This window comes from Danio aesculapii, chromosome 25 (genome assembly GCF_903798145.1).
Source record: "Danio aesculapii chromosome 25, fDanAes4.1, whole genome shotgun sequence".
Lineage (NCBI taxonomy): Eukaryota > Metazoa > Chordata > Actinopteri > Cypriniformes > Danionidae > Danio > Danio aesculapii.
In genome coordinates this window covers 35,726,275-35,748,774 of record NC_079459.1, presented here as the reverse complement: position 1 = coordinate 35,748,774, position 22,500 = coordinate 35,726,275, and the positions used below count along the sequence as shown (strand labels likewise).

Below are 22,500 nucleotides of genomic sequence, written 5' to 3'. Positions count from 1 at the left end.
TTTCTTATTTAACCCCATGTTTAAAATGTTTGCAGTCATATTTAATATTTAACTCCATTTGTAATATTTAACCCTATATTTAAAATGTTTGCAGTCAAATTTCCTATTTAACGCCATATTTAAAAATAATTGGGGTCAATTGTCTTATTTAACCTTATTTTTAAAACGTTTGTAGTCAAATGTCATATTTAACCCTATATTTAAAACTTTTGATGTCAGTTTTCATATTTGACCCTATATTTAAAATGTCTGGAGTCGAATTTTCATATTTAACCCCATATTTAATATGTTTGGAGTCAAATTTCATATTACCCCATATTTAATATTTTAACCCTATTTGTAATATTTAACTTAATATTTAAAAATGTTTAGAGTCATATTTCATATTTAACCCCATATTTAAAATGTTTGGATTCAAATTTCATGTTTCGCCTCATATTTAATATTTCACTCCATTTGTAATATTTAACCCCATATTTAAAATGATTGGAGTCAAATGTAATGTTTAACCCCATATTTAATAGGTTTGGAGTCAAATTTCATATTTACCACTATATTTAAATTGTTTGGATTCAAACTTCATATTTAGCCCCATATTTAATATTTAACCCCATTTTTAAATTTTAACCCAATATTTAAAAATGTTTGGAGTCATATTTCATATTTAACCCCAATTTTTTAAATGTTTGGATTAAAATGTAATTTTTAGCCCAATATTTAATATTTAACCCCATTTGTCATGTTTAAGCCCATATTTAAAATGTTTGGAGTCAAATGTAATATTTAACCCCATATTTAATATGTTTGGAGTCAAATGTCATGTTTAACCCCATATTTAATATCTAACCCCATTTGTCATATTTAAACCCATATTTAAAATGTTTGGTGTCAAATGTAATATTTAACCCCATATTTAATATGTTTGGAGTCAATGCCATGTTTAACCCCATATTTAATATCTAACTCCATTTGTAATATTGAACCCAATATTTAAAATGTTTAGATTCAAATGTCATATTTAGCCCCATATTTAATATTTTAACCCCATTTGTAATATTTAACCCCATATTTAAAATGTTTGGAGTCAAATGTAATATTTAACCCCATATTTAAAATGTTTAGATTCAAATGTCATATTTAGCCCCATATTTAATATTTAACCCCATTTGTAATATTTAACCCCATATTTAAAATGTTTGGAGTCAAATGTCATATTTAGCCCCATATTTAATATTTAACCCCATTTGTAATATTTAACCCCATATTTAAAATGTTTGGAGTCAAATGTCATATTTAACCCCATATTTAATATTTAACCCCATTTGTAATATTTAACCCCATATTTAAATTGTTTGGAGTCAAATGTAATATTTAACCCCATATTTAAAATGTTTAGATTCAAATGTCATATTTAGCCCCATATTTAATATTTAACCCCATTTGTAATATTTAACCCCATATTTGAAATGCTTGGAGTCACATTTCATTTTTAATTTAACCCCATATTTTAAAAAAAAAACTCAAATTTCATGTTTAACCCATTTTTTTTTATTTAACCCCATATTTAAAATATTTGGAATCACATTTCATATTTAACCCCGTATTTAGAATATTTGGAGATATTTTAACCCAATATTTGATAATCAACCCCATATTAACTTGCCATTTGACACTCATTCGCAATCATTTTGACTCACTCACTGAATGTGTTTAGTGTTTCGTGTCTTGAGCAGCAGATGAATTTAGCTCATGTTGAGGATGATCAGAGCTGATGTTAACATGACAGTTCGGCAGTGTGTGTGTGTCTGTTATATAATGATTAAACAGAGAGAGAGAGAAAGAGAGAGTGAGTGAGAGATGCAGTGAGCGGGAGCCGTGTGTGTTTGTGTTTCAGTCACACACTGAACAGCAGCAGCACATGCGTGTGTGTGTGTGTGTGTGTGTGTGTGTGTGTGTCAGTGACCCTCTGTCTTTCTCCTGTAGTTTACATTCATCCGTTCTGAAGCACAAGATCAAGCTGGAATATTTTGAGGAGAACTGTTGATCTTCACGACCAAACGGTAAGATGACTACAGTAACACCAGAAGATAAACATTTATGCTCAGAAAACTAGTTAAGCTGATGACTGATTCAAATATTCATTATTTATTGAGTTAGCAATATATTAAGAAATGTATTTCATTATACTGTATTAACAATTAAATCTGAAGTTTAAACTATTTACTAATATGGCAAAACATGTTTTCTTATTAATGTATTATTAATGATCTGTTTTTCTAATTATTAAAACGTGCAATATATCAGCAATTATGTTTAATTAAATATAATGTAATATAGTATATCTATTATATAAAATACATTAATATATACAGTTAAGGTCAGAATTATTAACCCCCTGAATTATTAGCCCCCTGTTTATCCCCCCAATTTCTGTTTAAAGGAGAAAATAAATTTTCAGCACATTTCTAATCATAATAGTGTTAATTACTCATTTCTAATAACTGATTTATTTTATCTTTGCCATAATGACAGCACATAATATTTTATTAAATATTTTTCAGATCACTTCTATACAGCTTAAAGTGACATTTAAAGGCTTAACTAGGTAAATTAGGTTAGGGCAATTAGGCAAGTTATTTGATAATGATGGTTGGTTTTGTAGACAGTCAAAAAAAATTAGCTCATATTTAAATATAAGGGGCTAATAATATTGACCTTAAAATGGTGTTTAAAAATTTAAAAACTGCTTTTATTCTAGCCGAAATAAAACAAATAAGACTTTCTGCAGAAGAAAAAATATTATCAGACATACTGTTAAAATTTCCTGCTCTATTAAACATCATTTGGGAAATATATAAAAAAAGAAAAAAATTCAAAGGGGGGCTAATAATTCTGACTACAACTGTATATATATATATATATACATATAAACCGGCCATACATTAATTATAATTAAAATGTGATATATATATATATATATATATATATATATATATATATATATATATATATATATATATATATATATATTACACATTTGAATTATAATTAAATATTTATATAAGTCTATATAGATACATATAGTTATATTATTTTGTATGAAATGCATTCTTGTGTTGTTTTGTAGTAAAATTACTTTAACATTAATATACTAGCACATTTAGTTTTCTTGTTGTAATCATAAAGATGAATTTTGATATTTCTATGCTTCAAATTAGTACAATTTACCAGTGTGGTGAGAAAAAAGAACTGAATGCAAGTCTTTCTGAATCTTCAGAAATAAATTAGGAATTTTTTTTGTCTAGTTGAAGAAAAATGTTTAAATAAGTCCCATTTTATTTAGTCAAATTATATACAACATCATTAGGAATGTCTCAAATTATTGCTTGTTTATTTATTGATTTATTGTAGTAATAGTTTGGTCCCATTTTATTTTAAGTGGCCTTAATTAATACGTACGTACATTAAAATTAATAATTTGTTACAGTGCACTTATTGTATTAATGCATGTTTTTACTTTGTGCTTGATTAAATACTTGCATGTAATTTAATCCGTAATTACGTGTGTAATTACACTGTTGACCATCCCTACATCTTAACCCATTCTTAAATCCACCCATACCACCAAACCTGTCCCGAACCCGACCCATATCCTACCTCAAGACCACCAGAAGTGTTCTGCAATACATTATGAACACATTAAGTACATTGTATTTATATTTTGCTGTACATACATAGCAGTTAAGGCCACTTAATATAAAGTGTGACCAATAGTTTTACTGACAAAAGTTTGTGTTGATATTAAAAGCAATTTACCAATGTTAAGACATACATTTTCAGACTGAGTCCTAATATATATGTTTAAAGTGTTAAATTAAGCATGTGTCCAGTTCAATTCATTTTATTTTGAAGACTTTACTTTTAAATAAGACAAAAAAATGCTGATTAAAAGACATAATACTCCATATTCTTTTGTATTTATCTTTAAAATCTTTAAAACCCAATGTCAGATGTTTTGTCTCCAAACATTTCTCCATTCATAGTTGCAATTACACTCATATTTAAGTGACTTTAATTGCAGCGCTGGCGTAGATCTTTGAGGATATTAATATAATTGGCTTTCCTTCTGGAGCCGAGGTGCGGATGGATTCCCATTGTGTTCGAATCCCCGAAGATTCAGACTGATTCTGAGAGCAAAAGAAGGAAACACACGACGCCAAAGCAGGAATTGAGCTCGAACAATAGCAAACAATGAAATGCAACTCGCTGAAACACAATCCACAGGATGAGAAGATCACGCCAGAACGGTTCACGAGTCAGAGACACTCATTTTGATCTCATTTTTATTTATTTATTGGTATTTAACAAGACCATAATCAGTAATAGTGCATTTTGTCTTATTTTAAGCCCACTCACACTTTCCCATAAGACTGTACATCATACACTCACCGGCCACTTTATTAGGTACAGCTTACAAGTACCCCCTTTTACCTCCAGAACTGCTTTAATCCTTCATGGCGTAGATTCAACAAGCTACTGGAAATATTCCTCAGAGATTTTGCTCCATTTGACATGATAGCATCACACAGTTGCTGCAGATTTGTCGGCTGCACATCCATGATGCCAATCTCCCGTTCCACCACATCCCAAAGGTGCTCTATTGGATTGAGCTCTGGTGACTGTGGAGGCCATTTGAGTACAGTGAACTCATTGTCATGTTCAAGAAACCAGTCTGAGATGATTCACGCTTTATGACATGGTGCGTTATCCTGCTGGAAGTAGCCATCAGAAGATGGAGACACTGTGCTCATAAAGGGATGGACATGGTCAGCAACAATACTCAGGTAGGCTGTGGCGTTGATGCTCAATTAGTACTAATGGACCCAAAGTGTGCCAAGAAAATCTCCCCCACACCATTACACCACCACCAGCCTGAACCACTGATACAAGGCAGGATGGATCCATGCTTTCATGTTGATGAGGCCAAATTCTGCCCCGACCATCCGAATGTGGCAGCAGAAATGGAGACTCATCAGACCAGGCAACATTTCTCCAATCTTCTATTGTCTAATTTTGGTGAGCCTGTGTGAATTGTAGCCTCAGTTTCCTGTTCTTAGCTGACAGGAGCGGCACCCGGTGTGGTCTTCTGCTGCTGTAGCCCATCCGCCTCAAGGTTGGACGTGTTGTGTGTTCAGAGATGCTCTTCTGCAGACCTCGGTTGTAACGAGTGCTTATTTGAGTTACTGTTGCCTTTCTATCAGCTGGAACCAGTCTGGCCATTCTCCTCTGACCTCTGGCATCAACAAGGCATTTGCGCCCACAGAACTGCCGCTCACTGGATATTTCCTCTTTGTCGGACCATTCTCTGTAAACCCTAGAGATGGTTGTGCGTGAAAATCCCAGTAGATCAGCAGTTTCTGAAATACTCAGAGCAGCAACAACCATGCCACGTTCAAAGTCACTTAAATCCCCTTTCTTCCCCATTGTGATGTTCGCTTTGAACTGCAGCAGATCGTCTTGACCATGTCTATATTCCTAAATGCGATTGGCTGATTAGAAATTTGCTTTAACAAGCAGTTGGACAGGTGTACCTAATAAAGTGGCCGGTGAGTGTATATACAGTGCTCAGCATAATTGACTACACCCTTTTTTGAAAGTTATTATTGTTCTACATTTCTCTGTGAATATAGGATATATTTTTGGTGCATTTAAACAAAATAGTTTTATTAAACGGTTATATTTATTGAAATAAGAGTTTCTTTAGGAATTAAAGGATAATATATTTAATTGTGTATAAAAAATACGAATGACACAATTTGAGCAAAATTTGACATGTTTTATGTTTCTTTTCATTTGTCCTGTTTATTAAAATTGTAGAAAACTGTATAAGCATAGAAAATATAAATGAAACAGAGATCTGTGAGGGGTGAAATCATTAATGCTGAGCACTGTACAATGCAGAATAATTGAGAAATCACAGCTGATCCCAACATAAATCCACCCATACCTTCCCAATATCATGTGAAAAGAAATAAAAATAAAATGATCAAATGAAGTGTTAAGGTCACAAATAAAGGAGTAAATAAGCATAAAAATCTTTAAATAGATGGGAAAAGCCCCTTTAAAGAGTCCATTTTGCTGTTTTAGACACTGAAGTTGATTATTTTTGGTGTGTGAGAGCCATTCGTTCTGTAAATCCACTGCACGGAGCTGCTGGAGAAGATTATTCCAGCAGATCATTCTTCTGCAAATCCTCCGTCTCATTAACTGGGGTTACACAATCTTTGCCGTCGGCGTGAACAGAGAGATGAAAAATGGGTCATGTGTGGTTTTTAGTGACGCTTGAGCTGTTAGAGACCTGATGAGAGCAAATATAATCAATCTCTCCTATTAATCAGTCAGAATTACATTATTGAGAGTCTATATTCATCCTAAAGAGACTTATTTAACTATCCAGCTGGTGCATAAACCTGATGTGCAAGCTAGTTTAACCGAATGTTTCACTGCACATATTAGATTAACCAGTTTATCCAGCCAAGTAAAGTGTAACTATTTGAGCATATCAGTCTAAGTGTTTCTGCAGACTGTTTTAATCAAGTGTGGCTATAAAAAATACAATTAATACATTTTTATCATTAGAGGCTGGATATATTCACACACTGCTGACACACAACTGGGTTTAAACCCCTTATAGAAGTGAGTATTGCATAAGACAACTAAAGCAAAACTAAACTGTGCATATGGATACAAACTAATTTAATTCACACAATGTACTCATCGAGAAGCTTTAAATAAAGCAGTCTTCATACAAGGGACTTCTGCCTGTGTTTGTGGTCTGCAGATGTCGTGGAGCTCGGAGTACAGAAGCTCAAAGTTCCGGCATGTTTACGGAAAAGCTGGAAGCAGAGAGCAGTGTTACGAGGGAATTCCCATCACGCACAGCGTCCACGATAACCACTTCTGTGCGGTTAACCCGAAATTCCTGGCCGTGGTCACTGAGAGCGCAGGAGGAGGAGCTTTTATCGTTATCCCACTTCACAAGGTATCGACTACTGACTAACACCAATAGTATCCTGCACAACTGGACTGCATGTGTAAGATCGCATTTATAGGACCCTAGTTTTTGCGGCAGCGCCACCTACCGATTGGATGATATAGTGAAACTGCATTTCTAGGACCATCGTTTGATAACAGCGCCACCTACAGAATTGGATAATATAGTGGAAACTTCAGTTTCATGACTGCCTTTCCAGCGCCATCTACCTGATTAGATGATATAGGGAAACTGCATTTCTAGGACCATAGTTTTGTAACAGAGTGGTTTTTGATATAAAATGCACCAGAGGTTAAAGTGCGAGTAACAATTTTAAACTAGATATTAAAGTTTGAAGACAAACTTTATGATGGCTTGAAAAGCCGAGTCTAAAAGTTTGAAGTCGTTTTAAAGTGTAAATAACTGAAGCAGTTTTTATGAAGTTTGAAACAGTCGGCATAGATAAGTACATATATGTTAGTATGTTTCTGGGTTGTTGCTAGGCGGTTGCTAAAGTATTCTGAGTGGTTGCTAGGCAGTTGCTAACATAAATTAGCATGATTCTAGCATTAATTAGCATGTTACTAGCATGTTACTAGCATGATTCTAGCATGAATTAGCAAGTAACTAGCATGATTCTAACATGAATTAGCATGTAACTAGCATGATTCTACCATGAATTAGCATGCGTCTAGCATGAATTAGCTTGTAACTAGCATGGATTAGCATGTTTCTAGCATAAATTAGCATGTTGTTAGCATGATTCTAGCATGAACTAGCATGTTTATAGCATGAATTAGTATGTTACTTGCATGATTCTAGCACGAATTAGCATGTTATTAGCATGATCCTAGCATGAATTAGCATGATCCTAGCATGAATTAGCATGTTACTAGCATGATTCTAGCATGAATTAGCATGTTACTAGCATGATTCTAGCAAGAATTAGCATGTTACTAGCATGATTCTAGCATGAATTAGCATGTTACTAGCATGATGTAGCATGATTTAGCATGTTACTTACATGTTTCTAGCATGAATTAGCATGTTACTAGCATGATCCTAACATGAATTAGCATGATTCTAGCATGAATTAGCATGTTACTAGCATGAATTAGCATGTTACTAGCATGATTCTAGCATGTTACTAGCATGATTCTAGCATGAATTAGCATGTTGTTAGCATGATTCTAGCATGAATTAGCATGTTATTAGCGTATTTCTAGCATGAATTAGCATGTTACTAGCATGATTCTAGCATGAATTAGCATGTTTCTAGCATGAATTAGCATGATTCTAGCATGAATTAGCATGTTACTAGCATGTTTCTAGCATGAATTACCATGTTGTTAGCATGATTCTAGTATGAATTAGCATGTTACCAGCATGTTACTAGCATGAATTAGCAGGTTACTAGCATGATTCTAGCCTGAATTAGCATGTAACTAGCATGAATTAGCATGTAACTAGCATGATATTAGTATGTTACTAGCATGATTCTAGCATGAATCAGCTTGTTTCTAGCATGAATTAGCATGTTGTTAGGTATGAATTAGCATGTTACTAGCATGACTAGCATGTCACTATCGTGTTGCTAGCACCTTTCTAGCAAGATTAGCATGTCAGTAGGATGTTAAAACTGTTAGCGTGTGTTAGAATAGCTAGTCACAGTCTCTGGGACAGTTGCTAGGGGTGCTGAAATTGGTTGCTAGGGAGTGGCTAGTAAGTTTAAAGGTAATCAGTGATAGGCTGCTGGCTAGACTGAGTTGAATGAGGCCAGACTCTAGTCTGTAGGACAGTCTGATGCAGAGTTATGAGCTCACAAAGGTTGATCCAATGTTAAGTAAATGGTAGTCTTTTACAATGGAAGTCTATGGGACAGTTGCTAGGGTGCTGTAAGTGGTTGCTAGGGAGTGGCTAGTAAGACAAAAAGTCATCAGTTATTGGCTGCTGGCTAGACTGAGTTAAATGAGTCCAGTTAGAAGTCTGTAGGACAGTCTGATGCAGAGTTATGAGCTCACAAAGTTTGACCCAATGTTAAGTCAATGGGACTTTTGGGATTTTTCTGGGTCGTTTTTCGGAAAACCCAAAGTCGGATCAGTTATATAGATATAGCAACCCGAGTCAGACCAGTTTGAAGGTTTGACGAAAGTTTGAAGTATGTAGCTTGAAAGGCCTAGGAGGAGATACACTTAGAAATTAGTCTCAGAAGAAGAAGAAGAAGAAGTTTTGATAGATAACAATATGCTGGCTTTTCAAGCCACCATAATTAAAACAAATTATTTTACACTTAAAATATAAAATAAAAATGTTTTTTAAACTTTACACAAATGAAAAAGTTGAGTGCCTTAAAAGTCTTATATTAATTGAAAAAATACTTTATATTTAAAAACCTGCTTAGATTGAACTAATTAGCTCAGCATTAGGGAAAATAAAGAGAAATCAAATTGACCCTTCGCTAAGCCCCGCCCTCCTTAGTTACTGTTGCTACGCCTGTCAAGCTTTCCTGTCTGGCACGGCTTTTACAATGTGTCTGCGCCCATGTCAGACATTGCCAGGGATATAATGTGATTTTTGGCGAACAGGTGAGATATCCGAGAAAGCCAGATAATAAAGCACTCCAGTATGCATTACAGAGGTCACATAATAGGCAACGATTAGAGAATAATTAAATCAAAATTGAAGCTAGCTTAGCCTAGCCACCTCATACGCTAACCATTCAACAGCTAAGCTAATCCTCAGCAGAGAGGTGAAACTTAAAAATGACCTAATAATAACAAATTAAACCATGATTTGTCTGTTTTTAGCCAAAAAGCCTGATAGACTAATGTTGTGCAATGAAATATAGCGTTACTAACCGACGAGGAAACACGCATAGACAGAGCTTCTACATAGTTCATTCATAGAAAGAGCAGCCAGAAAGGGGAAATTAATCAACCCAGGCTAACTCTGAAACGTATCTCCATGGACGTTTCTGGAGACCGTGAAATACGTCCCGGCGGCACGTTTTTCTGCAGTTTTTGTTTTCGCGAATCCGCAAGAGGCCGCTGTGTATGCTTTTTGAGATCTTGAATTTCCCCCGCGAGTGCCATTCGCGCCTGCTGTTCTCGCGTAAACCCACCAGAGGCCGCTGTCGACTCACTTTTGGACAGACTTTCTGACTGACTGAGCGAACGATCGGCTGATCCACCCTCCCCTAAATCCAACCAATTTTATCGATTGACCCGCTCACCCACTTCCCTAAACCCAACCAACACTTTTCAAAAGCAATCCAAAAAAAAAAAGCCCTCGTCTGACTTTTACCACGTTTTCAGATTTTACCACATCCTCACCCTGCTATTCACTTGTTTGTTTTATATTTTGGATTGTTTTTGTCTTACCTGATTTCTGGAACTGCTCTTGACTGGACTTGAACCCCCGTCTTCGTGATCAACTCCTCTCTGCATCTCAAATCCGTCGACGTACGTGGCACGCTAATGGGACAAACTGGTTGCAGCCGGAATGCCGTCCATACGGAGGTAAGCGGTCAGCTGGAAGCGCGAAAAGGAACGGCATCATACCGCCCCGTAGCAATCGTTTAAAGAAATGAAAAGCAGCCATACGTACCTCCCGCTACGTAATTCGCTGTCTCCAGAAACGTCCGCAGGGCTACGTTTTCACAAGGAGCCTGTGTTGAAATTGATGGATTTGTGCCGAATATTAACATCATTGACCCATAACAATGTATAGTAAGTTACCTATTACTGTCAGTATGTGTGTGTGCTCTTTATAAATGACTGAAAAACAGCTGTGGGTGAAGTATATTGATCACAAGTGCTCAGTTTGTGATCATATATCGGTTTTGTATTGTTGATTTGTAATTTAAATATTTGTAAATTGAAACAGATGGAAATATGAAGTTCAGTGAAGTTAGCAACAGATTCGCAGATTCCTATTTTCCAGATCAATAACTCGACCTATTCGCTATTAGTATGACTAAGTTACTATGGCGAAGGCTTAAAGGGAGCAGTGCTCATAATATCGAGGGAAAAAAAGATAAAGACAGCTGTGAAACAGAACCTGCTTTGTGTTTTTGTAGGAAACTCAGTTTAGATCTGTATAAGGTAAGAGGTGTGTGAGATATTGCCGTCAGTCTATCACTGAATGTGTCAGGAATATCAAAACAAAACCAGCTTAACTCCGCTTCTTTATCGGCCCTCACACAGAGCTTGATCCACGCTGGCATGTCTCCTCTTGGGTTTTTGGTTTTGAAAAGGGAAAAAATTCCACCATCCCGTCCAAACTTTAAGGATATCAGATTTGCACAATCCATTTGCACAACACTTTGGCCTGTTTCCTTCACTCGAGAGCTTGACAGAGCCCCTGCGCGTAACTACGGTTGCTAAGCCACGATTGGTGGATGGCAGTTTTTGGGTGTGGCTTAGCGAGGGGTCAATTGGGATCAGCTTTGCACTCACTAATTTAAAACCAGAATGTAAAGGTTGTAGAGCAGGGGTCACCAATCTCGGTCCTGGAGGGCCGGTGTCCCTGCAGGGTTTAGCTCCAACTTGCCTCAACACACCTGCCTGGGTGTTTCAAGTATACCTAGTAAGACCTTGATTAGCTTGATCAGGTGTGTTTGATTCGGGTTGGAGCTAAAATCTGCAGGACACCGGCCTTCCAGGAACAAGTTTGGTGACCTCTGTTGTAGAGAGTCAAGACACAAGAATGATTCAAGACTGTACATTTAAATAAATATCCACACACTCATTTTAGCATTAATGCAATACAACAGCACAAAAATGACCCCACGGTTTAATCAGTTGCAGCATTCAGACTGTCTGGCTGTAGACTTCAGCTCCTGTGAATTAGAGAGCGGAAGAGAGAATCAAGCTCGAGTTATATATATATGTTCCAGAATATGGGTTGCGACGCGGTGGCACAGTAGGTAGCGCAGTTGCCTCACAGCAAGAAAGTCGCTGGTTCGAGCCTCAGCTGGGTCAGTTGGTGTTTCTGTGTGGAGTTTGCATGTTCTCCTCGTGTTCGTGTGGGTTTCCTCCGGGTGCTCCGGTTTCCCCAACAAGTCCAAATGCATGTGGTACAGGTGAATTGGGTAAGCTAAATTTGCTGTAGTCTATGTGTGTGAATGAGAGTGTATGGGTGTTCCCCAGTGATGGGTTGCAGTTGGAAGGGCATCCGCTGCGTAAAACATATGCTGGATAAGTTGGCGGTTCATTCCGCTGTGGCGACCCCAAAAATAATAAAGGGACTAAGCCAAAAAAGGAAATAAATGAATTCCAGAATATGTAAAATCATGTAAATAAATTCAAAAGGTTTGTGCAATTATTAAATTAATCAGCTGCTTTACCATGTTTAACAAACAATGTTGGGTTAGCATAAATATCAGTAACACAAAGGATCTCTGAGCATTGTACAAAACTTAAATCATATTCTAACCTGTAACGATAATCTTTACCAGGAAGCATGACCTGCTCAGCATCAACCAAAGTCAAACTCCTCAAGACACCAGAGAATGTATGATGGCCTATGAAATAACAAAATGATTCATTTAAATATGGACTAATATATCATATAATATATATATATATATACTAATATATATGGACTAATTGAACAAGAAATCTTTAAACATGGGTCCACGAATGATTAGCATCCAGCATGCAGTTTATATACAATATATTTTGAAAGTGCATTGTTTGGTCTGGCATACCTCTGGGAAGAACACCACAGATCAGCTGCACTTCATCATAGATGTGCTAATAACTCAAGAATACAGTTAGCATTTGTAACTGTATTTATGCTTATCAACAGTTAATGCTAAACAAATATCAAAATAATAAGTTAACTATTTGTTAATGCTTGATTCATTTATAGTATGCAGTTATTATAATGTGTTACCCAACAGCTTGAGATAATCTCAATGAAAATATTCCTCTAGTTTCTAAATTAACAGAAAATGTACTGGCAGTTTATTACAAGGCTATTGTAGCATAATATACATGTGTAATGTGTAAATACATATTGTGCCAATAAACCAAGATTGAATTGAGTTGACACTCAGTCAGCCTTTATTAGAGATGTGAGGTTAGTAAGTTCAGTCCTCATGTTGAGCCTAACTCTGATAATCAAACCAGAGTGGTGTTTTATGACATTAAAGAGGCTGCTGAGAAATTAATATCATCGTTTAGCAAATTCTGTGTGTTTTGTGAGATGTGGAAAAATAAAATACGGTTTGTAGCGCCTCCTTCTGGGACAAATAAAAACTGCAGACAGCACACTATAAACATATATATATATATTTATATACACATGATGTTTTATGTGTGTTCCTCTAGCCGGGCCGAGTGGACCCTCATTACCCCAGAGTGTGTGGTCATCAGGGCAGTGTGATGGACATCAAGTGGAGCCCCTTCATGGACAACATCATCGCCTCCAGCTCTGAGGACTGCACGGTGAGACTTTAAATATTAACGTATAATGTAATAGTGTTTCTAATAATAATATTTATAATGTAACGTTTGCTAAAATTAAATGATGTATATGATATAACTAAATATAATATCATTCATACATTTTCTTTTTGGCATTTCCTATATTAACTCGGGTCGCCACTGCGACATGAAATGCCAACTTATCCAGCATATGTTTTACGCAGCGGATGCCCTTCCAGCTGCAACCCAGTACTAGGAAACACCCATACACAGTCATTCACACACATAAACTATGCACAATTTAGCTTACTCAATTCACCTGTACCACATGTCTTTGGACTTGTGGGGGAAACCGGAGCACTCGGAGGAAACCCACGTCAACAGGCTCGAACCAGCGACCTTCTAGCTGTGAGGTGATTGTGCTACCCACTGTGCCACCGTGAAGCCCCCTAAATATAATAATAAGATAATTATGTTATAATATAATATATTATATTTTCGATATATTTTTTTTATTAATATAATTTTTATATTGTTATTTGATGTCACTAAATTATCTTTTATAACACTGCAGTGCAATATTTTTAACTATTTTTTTTTTTGATATACAATAATTAATCCCTAATAATATTGATTTATTTGTAATACATTAATATACACATACACACACATACAAATAACAAATTAAATATGACAAAAAAATGTAATTAATAAAATAAAAGTAAAATAAATAAAGCCTGACCTCTGACCTGCAGGTGAGGATCTGGCAGATTCCTGACGGTGGTTTGAGGCGGAGCTTAACTGAAGCTCTGATGATTCTAATTGGCCACAGCAAGAGGGTGGGGCTTATTGAGTGGCATCCCACCTGCAGCGGCATCCTGTTCAGCGCCGGATATGACTGTAAGGTAACCACGACAATCAGAACTAACCATAAGGCTGCGTCCGAAATCGCCTACTACTCAAGTATGTACTACATTTTAAATTGATTTTACTACACCACTGTTTGATGAATGTGAGTATGAATGAATTAGGATACACTTTCACTTTCATTTTTAACTCCATTTGCAGTTTTATCACGAGACCTACTCGCATCAGTTTTGTCACTTCACTCCCATTCGTGATCCATTGTATGCACACGTTAGATTCTTACCAGAAGTAGTAGGTCATCTGGGTACTTCTCACATACTGTTTATATACTCTGAATTTGGACACACTAATCAGCTCACATACTGTTTTTAACAAACGATATAGTATGGACGTATACAGTTTCTGACGCAGCCCAAATCCCCTTAAGGCAAATCATTTCACTCGGCGGCCATCTTTAAAGTGCCTCTTGTGAGTATGTTCGGTATACGATCAAATTCTCCAAAACTGTTTGCCAAGCTTACAATTAAAGTTCATATTTGGAATCACCAATAAAATTAAACAACAGCTGTCTAAGTTTCATTTCTAAACATTAATATCAAACTAAATCAGCATTTTTTCCGATTGCCCAAGCTATTGCGCACTCGAAGTGAACGAGATCACGACACCAACCTCATCTATGGCTGTTTATTTTTACATACTAACGTTATCATTCTCTGGTTAATGCCTCGTCTGATCGCGCTGGTCTTAATTCCCAACTTGGTCTTGATGGCAAATCTCCTCCCAAAACGACAGCGACTCTTTGTTTACAAGATCCAGACTGAGCATTAATTTCATGCAGATTACAAAACCACGGAACATTTATTGTCAAGAGTAGTTTTTCATTAAAAAGTAGAGGATTTAAGCTTTATATGGAGATATTTCTTATGTCTGTGAAGCAAGTATTCGCTGAGATTTCAGTGGGTTTGTTGAGCCCACAGGATTCATAATGAAGCTGCAGAAAATGTCGTAAACACACGTCTGCACCAAGCCCCTCCCCCAGAGAATCCTCAGCCTATAGTGATTGCTGATTGGCTCCTGTACTTGAAGGCAGGTCTTTATTTGCCATATTGACCGTTGCTATTTTCCCAAATCAAAACTATATGAGTGACACGTCTTTGCTCTACTGATGCAAACCCCTCCCCCGGAGAATCCTCAGCCTATAGTGATCACTGATTGGCTCCTGTACTACAAGGCAGGGCCTCATTTTCCATATTGACCATTACTATTTTCCCAATTTAAAACTAAACGAGTGACATGTCGACATGTCTTGCGTATTAGTCTTTGCTTTACTGGTGCAAATCCCTCCCCCGGAGAATCCTCAGCCTATAGTGATCACTAATTGGCTCCTGTACTAGAAGGCGGGGCTTCATTCACCATATTGACCATTACTATTTTCCCAATTCAAAACTATACGAGTGACATGTCTTGTGTATTAGTCTTTGCTCTATTGGTCCAAACCCCTTGCCCGGAGAATCCTCAGTCTATAGTGATCACTGATTGGCTTTTGTTCTAGAAGGCGGGGCTTTATTTGCCATATTAACCGTTACTATTTTTCCAATTAAAACTATACGAGTGACACGTCTTGTGTATTCGTCTTTGCTCTACTGGGCCAAACTCTCCCCCGGAGAATCCTCAGCCTATAGTGATCACTGATTGGCTTCTGTACTGGAAGGCGGGGCTTCATTTTCCATATTGACCAATACTATTTTCCCAATTTAAAACTAAACGAGTGACATGTCGACATGTCTTGTGTATTAGTCTTTGCTCTACTGGTGCAAATCCCTCCCCCAGAGAATCCTCAGCCTATAGTGATCACTGATTGGCTCCTGTACTAGAAGGCGGGGCTTCATTCGCCATATTAACCATTACTATTTTCCCAATTTAAAACTATACGAGTGGCATGTCTTGTGTTTTAGTCTTTGCTCTACTGGTCCAAACCTCTGCCCCGGAGAATCTTCAGTCTATAGTAATCGCTGATTGGCTCCTGTACTAAAAGGCGGGGCTTCAATTGCCATATTTGTCCCATTACAGTTTTCCCAATTCAAAACTAAATGAATGACATGTCTTGTGTATTAGTCTTTGCTCTACTGGGCCAAACCTCTCCCCCGGAGAATCCTCAGCCTATAGTGATCGCTGATTGGCTCCTGTACCAGAAGGCGGGGCTTTATTTGCCATTCTAACCATTACTATTTTCCCAATTTAAAACTATACGAGTGACACGTCTTGTGTATTAGTCTTTGCTCTACTGATGCAAACCCCTCCCCCAGAGAATACTCAGCCTATAGTGATCACTGATTGGCTCCTGTACTAGAAGGCGGGGCTTCATTCGCCATATTAACCATTACTACTTTACCAATTTAAAACTATACGAGTGACATGTCTTGTGTATTAGTCTTTGCTCTACTGGTCCAAACCTCTCCCCCGGAGAATCCTCAGCCTATAGTAATTGCTGATTGGCTCCTGTACCAGAAGGCGGGGCTTCATTTGCCATATTGACCATTACTATTTTCCCAATTCAAAACTATACAAGTGACATGTCTGGTGTTATAGTCTTTGCTCTACTGGTGCAAACCCCTCCCCCGGAGAATCCTCAGCCTATAGTGATTGCTGATTGGCTTCTGTTGTAGAAGGCGGGGCTTCATTCGCCATATTGACTGTTATACTTTCCCCCATTCAAACTTTATTTGTGTTTTTGTTCTAACTAACCCTGTAGTCCCCAAAAGCTGGCCAGTGCTGATCTTTCTACAACATTTTGTTCGATGTTCTCTCCATTAATGTGACAGATCTTGATGTGGAATCTGGAGGAGGGCGTGGCCGTGAAGATGATTGACAGCCATCCAGACGTGGTGCTCTGCATGTCCTTCAACACTGACGGGAGTTTACTGGCCACCAGCTGTAAAGACAAAAAACTGCGCATTATTGATCCACGGTCGGGGAAAGTGCTTCAGGTCAGCCACAAAACATTTGATTATGAATATTTAAGGGCACCTATTATGCAAACATCACCTCTATAAGAGGTTCAAACCCAGTTGTGTGTCAGCAGTGTGTGAATATATCCAGCTTCTAATGGTAAACATGAATTAACTGTGTGTTTTATAATCAGACTTGATCCAAACAGTCTGCAGGATTGACATTCTTCCTATTGTACGTGTCATCAGAGGGGGAAAGCCCCGCCCACTAGTGATCATCTCTCCCTCATTAGCATAGAACGTTTGGAATCTGCCACTATGCTGACACACAGGCATTTGTAGCTCCGCCTCTTTTGAAAAGAGCACAGTCTCATTTGAATTTAAAGCGACAGTCACCAAAACACCACAATATAGATTAACGTGTGTGTGTGTGTGTGTGTGTGTGTGTGTGTGTGTATTATCTCACTTTTAGAGTTATCTTTTACTTTGTATTATGTGTGAGCGCAGGAGTCGTGCTGTAAGAGTCTGCGCGTGAACCGTGTGGTGTTTCTGGGTAATCTGAGGCGCGTTTTCACCACCGGCGTCTCCAGGTGGAACAGCAGACAGATTGCATTGTGGGATCAGGTAGAGTCGAAATGCTGTATTAAACAAACACACACACACACTAACACACAAACACTAACACACACACACACACACACACACACCTTTTACACACACAAAATCACATACACATAGTCACACACACACACGCAAAACACACACACTAACACACACTCTCTCATACACACAAACGCACACTCTGTCTCTCACACACACTTTCTGACACACACTATCACACACACTCACTAAATTTTACACACACACACACACACACGCACACACACACACACACACACACACACACCCACACACACAATCACATACACGTAATCACACACGCGAAACACACACACTAACACACACTCTCTCTCATACACACAAACGGACACTCTGTCTCACACACACACGATCACACACACTCACAAAATTTTACACGCACACACACACACACAAAATCACATACACGTAATCACACACACAAAAACACACACACAAACGCACACTCTGTCTCTCACACACACTTTCTGACACACACACAATCACATACACTCTAAATTTTACACACATACACACACACACACACACACGCATACACGTAATCACACACACAAAACACACACACTAACACACACTATCTCTCACACACACTTTCTGACACACACACAATCACACACACACACACACAAAATTTTACACACACACACACACACACACACACACACACACAAAATCACATACACATAATCACACACACTAACACACACCCTCTCTCTCACACACACTTTCTAACACACACACAAACACACACACATAATTACTCACAATCACACACACACTCTCTCTCTCTCTCTCTCTGTATGTGCAGGAGGATCTGAGCTGTCCAGTGCTAGAGGAGGAGATCGATGGTCTCGCCGGAGCCCTGTTCCCCTACTACGATCCAGACACACACATGCTCTACCTTGCTGGAAAGGTGCGTGTGTATGCGTGTGTGTGTGTGTGTGTGTTTGTGTGTGTGTTTGTTACACCTTATATTCCTCATGTTGTGAGGACCAAATGTCCCCACAAGTATAGCAATACCAGCAAAGTTTTGAAAATATTGAGTGAAGTAATTCCAAAATGTAAAAGTGTGTGCGTGTGTGTGTATGTGTGTGTCTCATCGTCAGGGTGATGGAAATATCCGCTATTATGAGGTGAGTGCTGAGAAACCCTTCCTGCAGTTCCTGATGGAGTTCAGATCTGCGGCTCCTCAGAAGAGTTTGGGTGAGATTCAGCTTCACACACTCAACACCAGATCACACACACTGATCAAACACTGCAGCACATGTTCATTGAGCATCCGTGTGTGTGTGTGTGTGCGCGCAGGTGTGATGCCCAAGCGTGGTGTTGATGTGAGCGAGTGTGAGATCTTCAGGTTTTATAAGCTGGTGACGCTCAGAGGTTTGGTGGAGCCCGTCTCCATGATCGTCCCGCGCAGAGTGAGTGAAACCTGCACTGTAAATCTGAGTGTTTGCAGATTCGAAAGATGTATCAGCTTGGTTTGATTGCTTTATATTTACTTATTAAATTTAAGCAATTTATTTTATATGTATGTCTATTACTTATTATTTTCTTTCTCTTTATTTTTAACACAATTCATTAATTGTTTCACTTGCAGAACAAAGATTATGTCTTTGTTTACGGTAATAACATTTTTAAGTTTATACATGTTAAGTACCTAGACGATGAATCTATGGAGTAAAGTCTATACACGGCGTTGTGATCGGCAATCGATTGCTCTTGACTGCCTTGTAGATGTTTGCTTCGAAAATGTTGACGTGTGAAAAAAACTTTCCGTTGTTGCAGTGTAAACCGCCTCAGACTCTTCTGAAGTCACATGATAAAGTTGAAGTCAGAATTATTAGCCCCCCTGTGTATTTTTTTCCCCAATTTCTGTTTAATGGAGAGAAGATTTCTTCAGCACATTTCTAATCATAATAGTTTTAATAACTCATTTCTATTAACTGAATTATTTTATCTTTGCCATGATGACAGTAAATAATATTAGACTAGATATTCTTCAAGACACTTCTATATTCAACCCAGGCTCATTTTGAAACGTACCTCCACGGAGATCTCGAATTTCCCCCGCGAGTGCCATTCACGCCTGCTGTTCTCGCGTAACCCCACCAGAGGCTGCTGTCGACTCACTTTTGGACAGACTTTCTGACTGACTGAGTGAACGATTGACTGACCCACCCTCCCCCTTCCCTAAATCCAACCAACACTTTTCAAAGGAATGAAAAAAATAAAAGCCCTCGTCTGACTTTTACCACGTTTTCAGATTTTACCACATCCTCACCCTGCTATTCACTTGTTTGTTTTATATTTTGGATTGTTTTTGTCTTACCTGATTTCTGGAACCGCTCTTCACCGGACTCAAACCCCCGTCTTCGTAATCAACTCCATTCTGCATCTCAAATCTACCGACGTACGTGCCGCGCTAACAAGACAAACTGGTTGCAGCCGGAATGCCGTCCATACGGAGGTAAGCGGTCAGCTGGTAAACGCGAAAAGGAACGGCATCACACCGCCCTGTAGCGTTCGTTTAAAGAAATGAAAAGCAGCCATACGTACCTCCGCCTACGTAATTCACTGTCTCCAGAAACGTCCGCAGGGCTACGTTTTCACAATAAGCCTGTGTTATCTATACAGCGTAAAGTGACAAGTAAAGGCTTTACTAGGTTAATTAGGTTAACTAGGCAGGTTAGGGTAATTAGGCAAGTTATTGTATAATGATGGTTTGTTTTGTAGACTATCGAAATAAAATATAGCTTAAAGGAGCTAATAATATTGACCTTAAAATGGTTAATAAAAAATTAAAAACTGCTTTTATTCTAGCCGAAATAAAACAAATCAGACTTTCTCCAGAAGAAAAAATATTATCAGACATACTGTGAACATTTGCTCTGTTAAACATCATTTGGGAAATATTTAAAAAAGAAAAGAAAATTTAAAGGGAGGCTAATAATTCTGACTTCAACTGTATTCAGCCAATTACATATTCTTCCAGACGCTGGGACACTTTTCTCAATACTCAGGTCACTTTTGCAGAACTCTTCACACAATTCTCCTCACTCACTGACTTTCAGCTTGCCAAAGCAGTTCATTTCACATCCATAATGCATAACAACTACCAAAACACTTGATTCAGGTCACTGCAGAGGTGGACAGCCCACAAACACACTGTCACACACAAAACAATGAGCTAAACACACTAACATGCAGCATTACACAGTGTTTTCTTGTGTAAAACTAGCACACATCTCTGTTTATGATGGCAATATATATTGTTTATAACTGCAGTATATGTTACTGTTACTGGAATATAATTCAGTTCAGTTCACCTTTATTTGTATAGCGCTTATACAATGTAGATTGTGTCAAAGCAGCTTCACATAAAAGGTCATAGTAAATAGGAACAGTGTAGTTCAGTTTGTAGTGTTCAAGTTCAGTTCAGTTGAGCTCAGTTCAGTGTGGTTTAATAATCACTACTGAGAGTCCAAACACTGAAGAGCAAATCCAACGATGCGCAGCTCTACAGATCCCGAACCATGCAAGCTAGTGACGACAGCGGAGAGGGAAAAACCTTCACTAATGACGGAAGTGAAGAAAAAAATCCTTGAGAGAAACCAGGCTCAGTTGGGCACGACCATTTTAATTTCTCTGCTGACCAAACGTCTTGTGCAGAGCTGCAGTCTCAGTGGCGGAGGCTGGAAGCTGGCCTCAGCGAAGACTTGTCTGTCTCTGGAGCGTCACAGGAATCAGTCTCATGTTCTCCACTCCTCCATGACCATCACAGTAGCTGCTCAGGATACGGCCTGGTCCAGGATTATGGAAACCTTGGGACTCAGTGACTCTGCATAGTCTGAGGGCCTCGGGAAGAGTATCCCCAGGTGGAAAAAAAATAATACTTATATATTTTTAAATATATTTATTATCTGTTTATTGTCCTGTCTCTGTAATCCTGCTGCACTGTAGAAGCTCTGTCACCAAAACAAATTCCTCGTATGTGTGAACATACCTGGCAACAAAGCTCTGATTCTGATTCTGGAGTGAATCAGACATGATGCAGAACTCCTCAATATTTTACAACCCAGGCTCATTCTGAGAACGTAGTCCCGGGGACGTTTCTGGAGACCGCGAAATACGTCCCGGGAGGTACGTATTTGTGCAGTTTTTGTTCTCGCGTAAACCCGCTAGAGGCCGCTGTTGAACGACCTTCCGCCTGTCTGCCTGGATGACAGAATGATTGACAGTGCTACCGGCCAATCGGCTGACCCACCCTCCTCCCTCCCTAAACCCAACCAACGACGATTCACAAAATCCGTCCAGAAAAAGAAAAGCCCTCGTCCGATTTTTACCACGTTTTCGGATTTTGACCACATTCTCACCCTGTGATGAACTTGTTCGCTTCATTTTTTGGATTTTGTTTTTGTTTTCCTACCTGATTTCTGGAACTGCTCTTCCCCGGACTCGAACCCGGTCGTCGTCGTTGTCGTGGTCAGCCCCTCTCTGCGCTTGAGTCCGCCAGAGTACACAAAGAGCTAACCGGAGAAACTGGTTGCAGCGGGAAAGCCCT

At 38.3% G+C, this 22,500-nt stretch overlaps 1 protein-coding gene across 2 annotated transcripts in view; it reads left to right on the top strand.

The window, feature by feature from the left end:
* Positions 1–1,887: 1,887 nt before the first annotated feature.
* coro2bb (coronin, actin binding protein, 2Bb) overlaps positions 1,888–22,500 on the top strand; it is a 26,655-nt gene continuing 6,042 nt past the window's right edge. For both annotated transcript variants that reach the window (XM_056452254.1, XM_056452253.1), the window contains exons 1-9: positions 1,888–2,060; positions 6,842–7,042; positions 13,369–13,485; positions 14,220–14,369; positions 17,154–17,318; positions 17,787–17,903; positions 18,748–18,852; positions 19,046–19,142; positions 19,245–19,357. In XM_056452254.1, coding sequence (XP_056308229.1) covers positions 6,842–7,042; positions 13,369–13,485; positions 14,220–14,369; positions 17,154–17,318; positions 17,787–17,903; positions 18,748–18,852; positions 19,046–19,142; positions 19,245–19,357 — 1,065 coding nt within the window. In that variant the 5' untranslated portion in view covers positions 1,888–2,060. The remainder of the gene's footprint in view (positions 2,061–6,841; positions 7,043–13,368; positions 13,486–14,219; positions 14,370–17,153; positions 17,319–17,786; positions 17,904–18,747; positions 18,853–19,045; positions 19,143–19,244; positions 19,358–22,500) is intronic.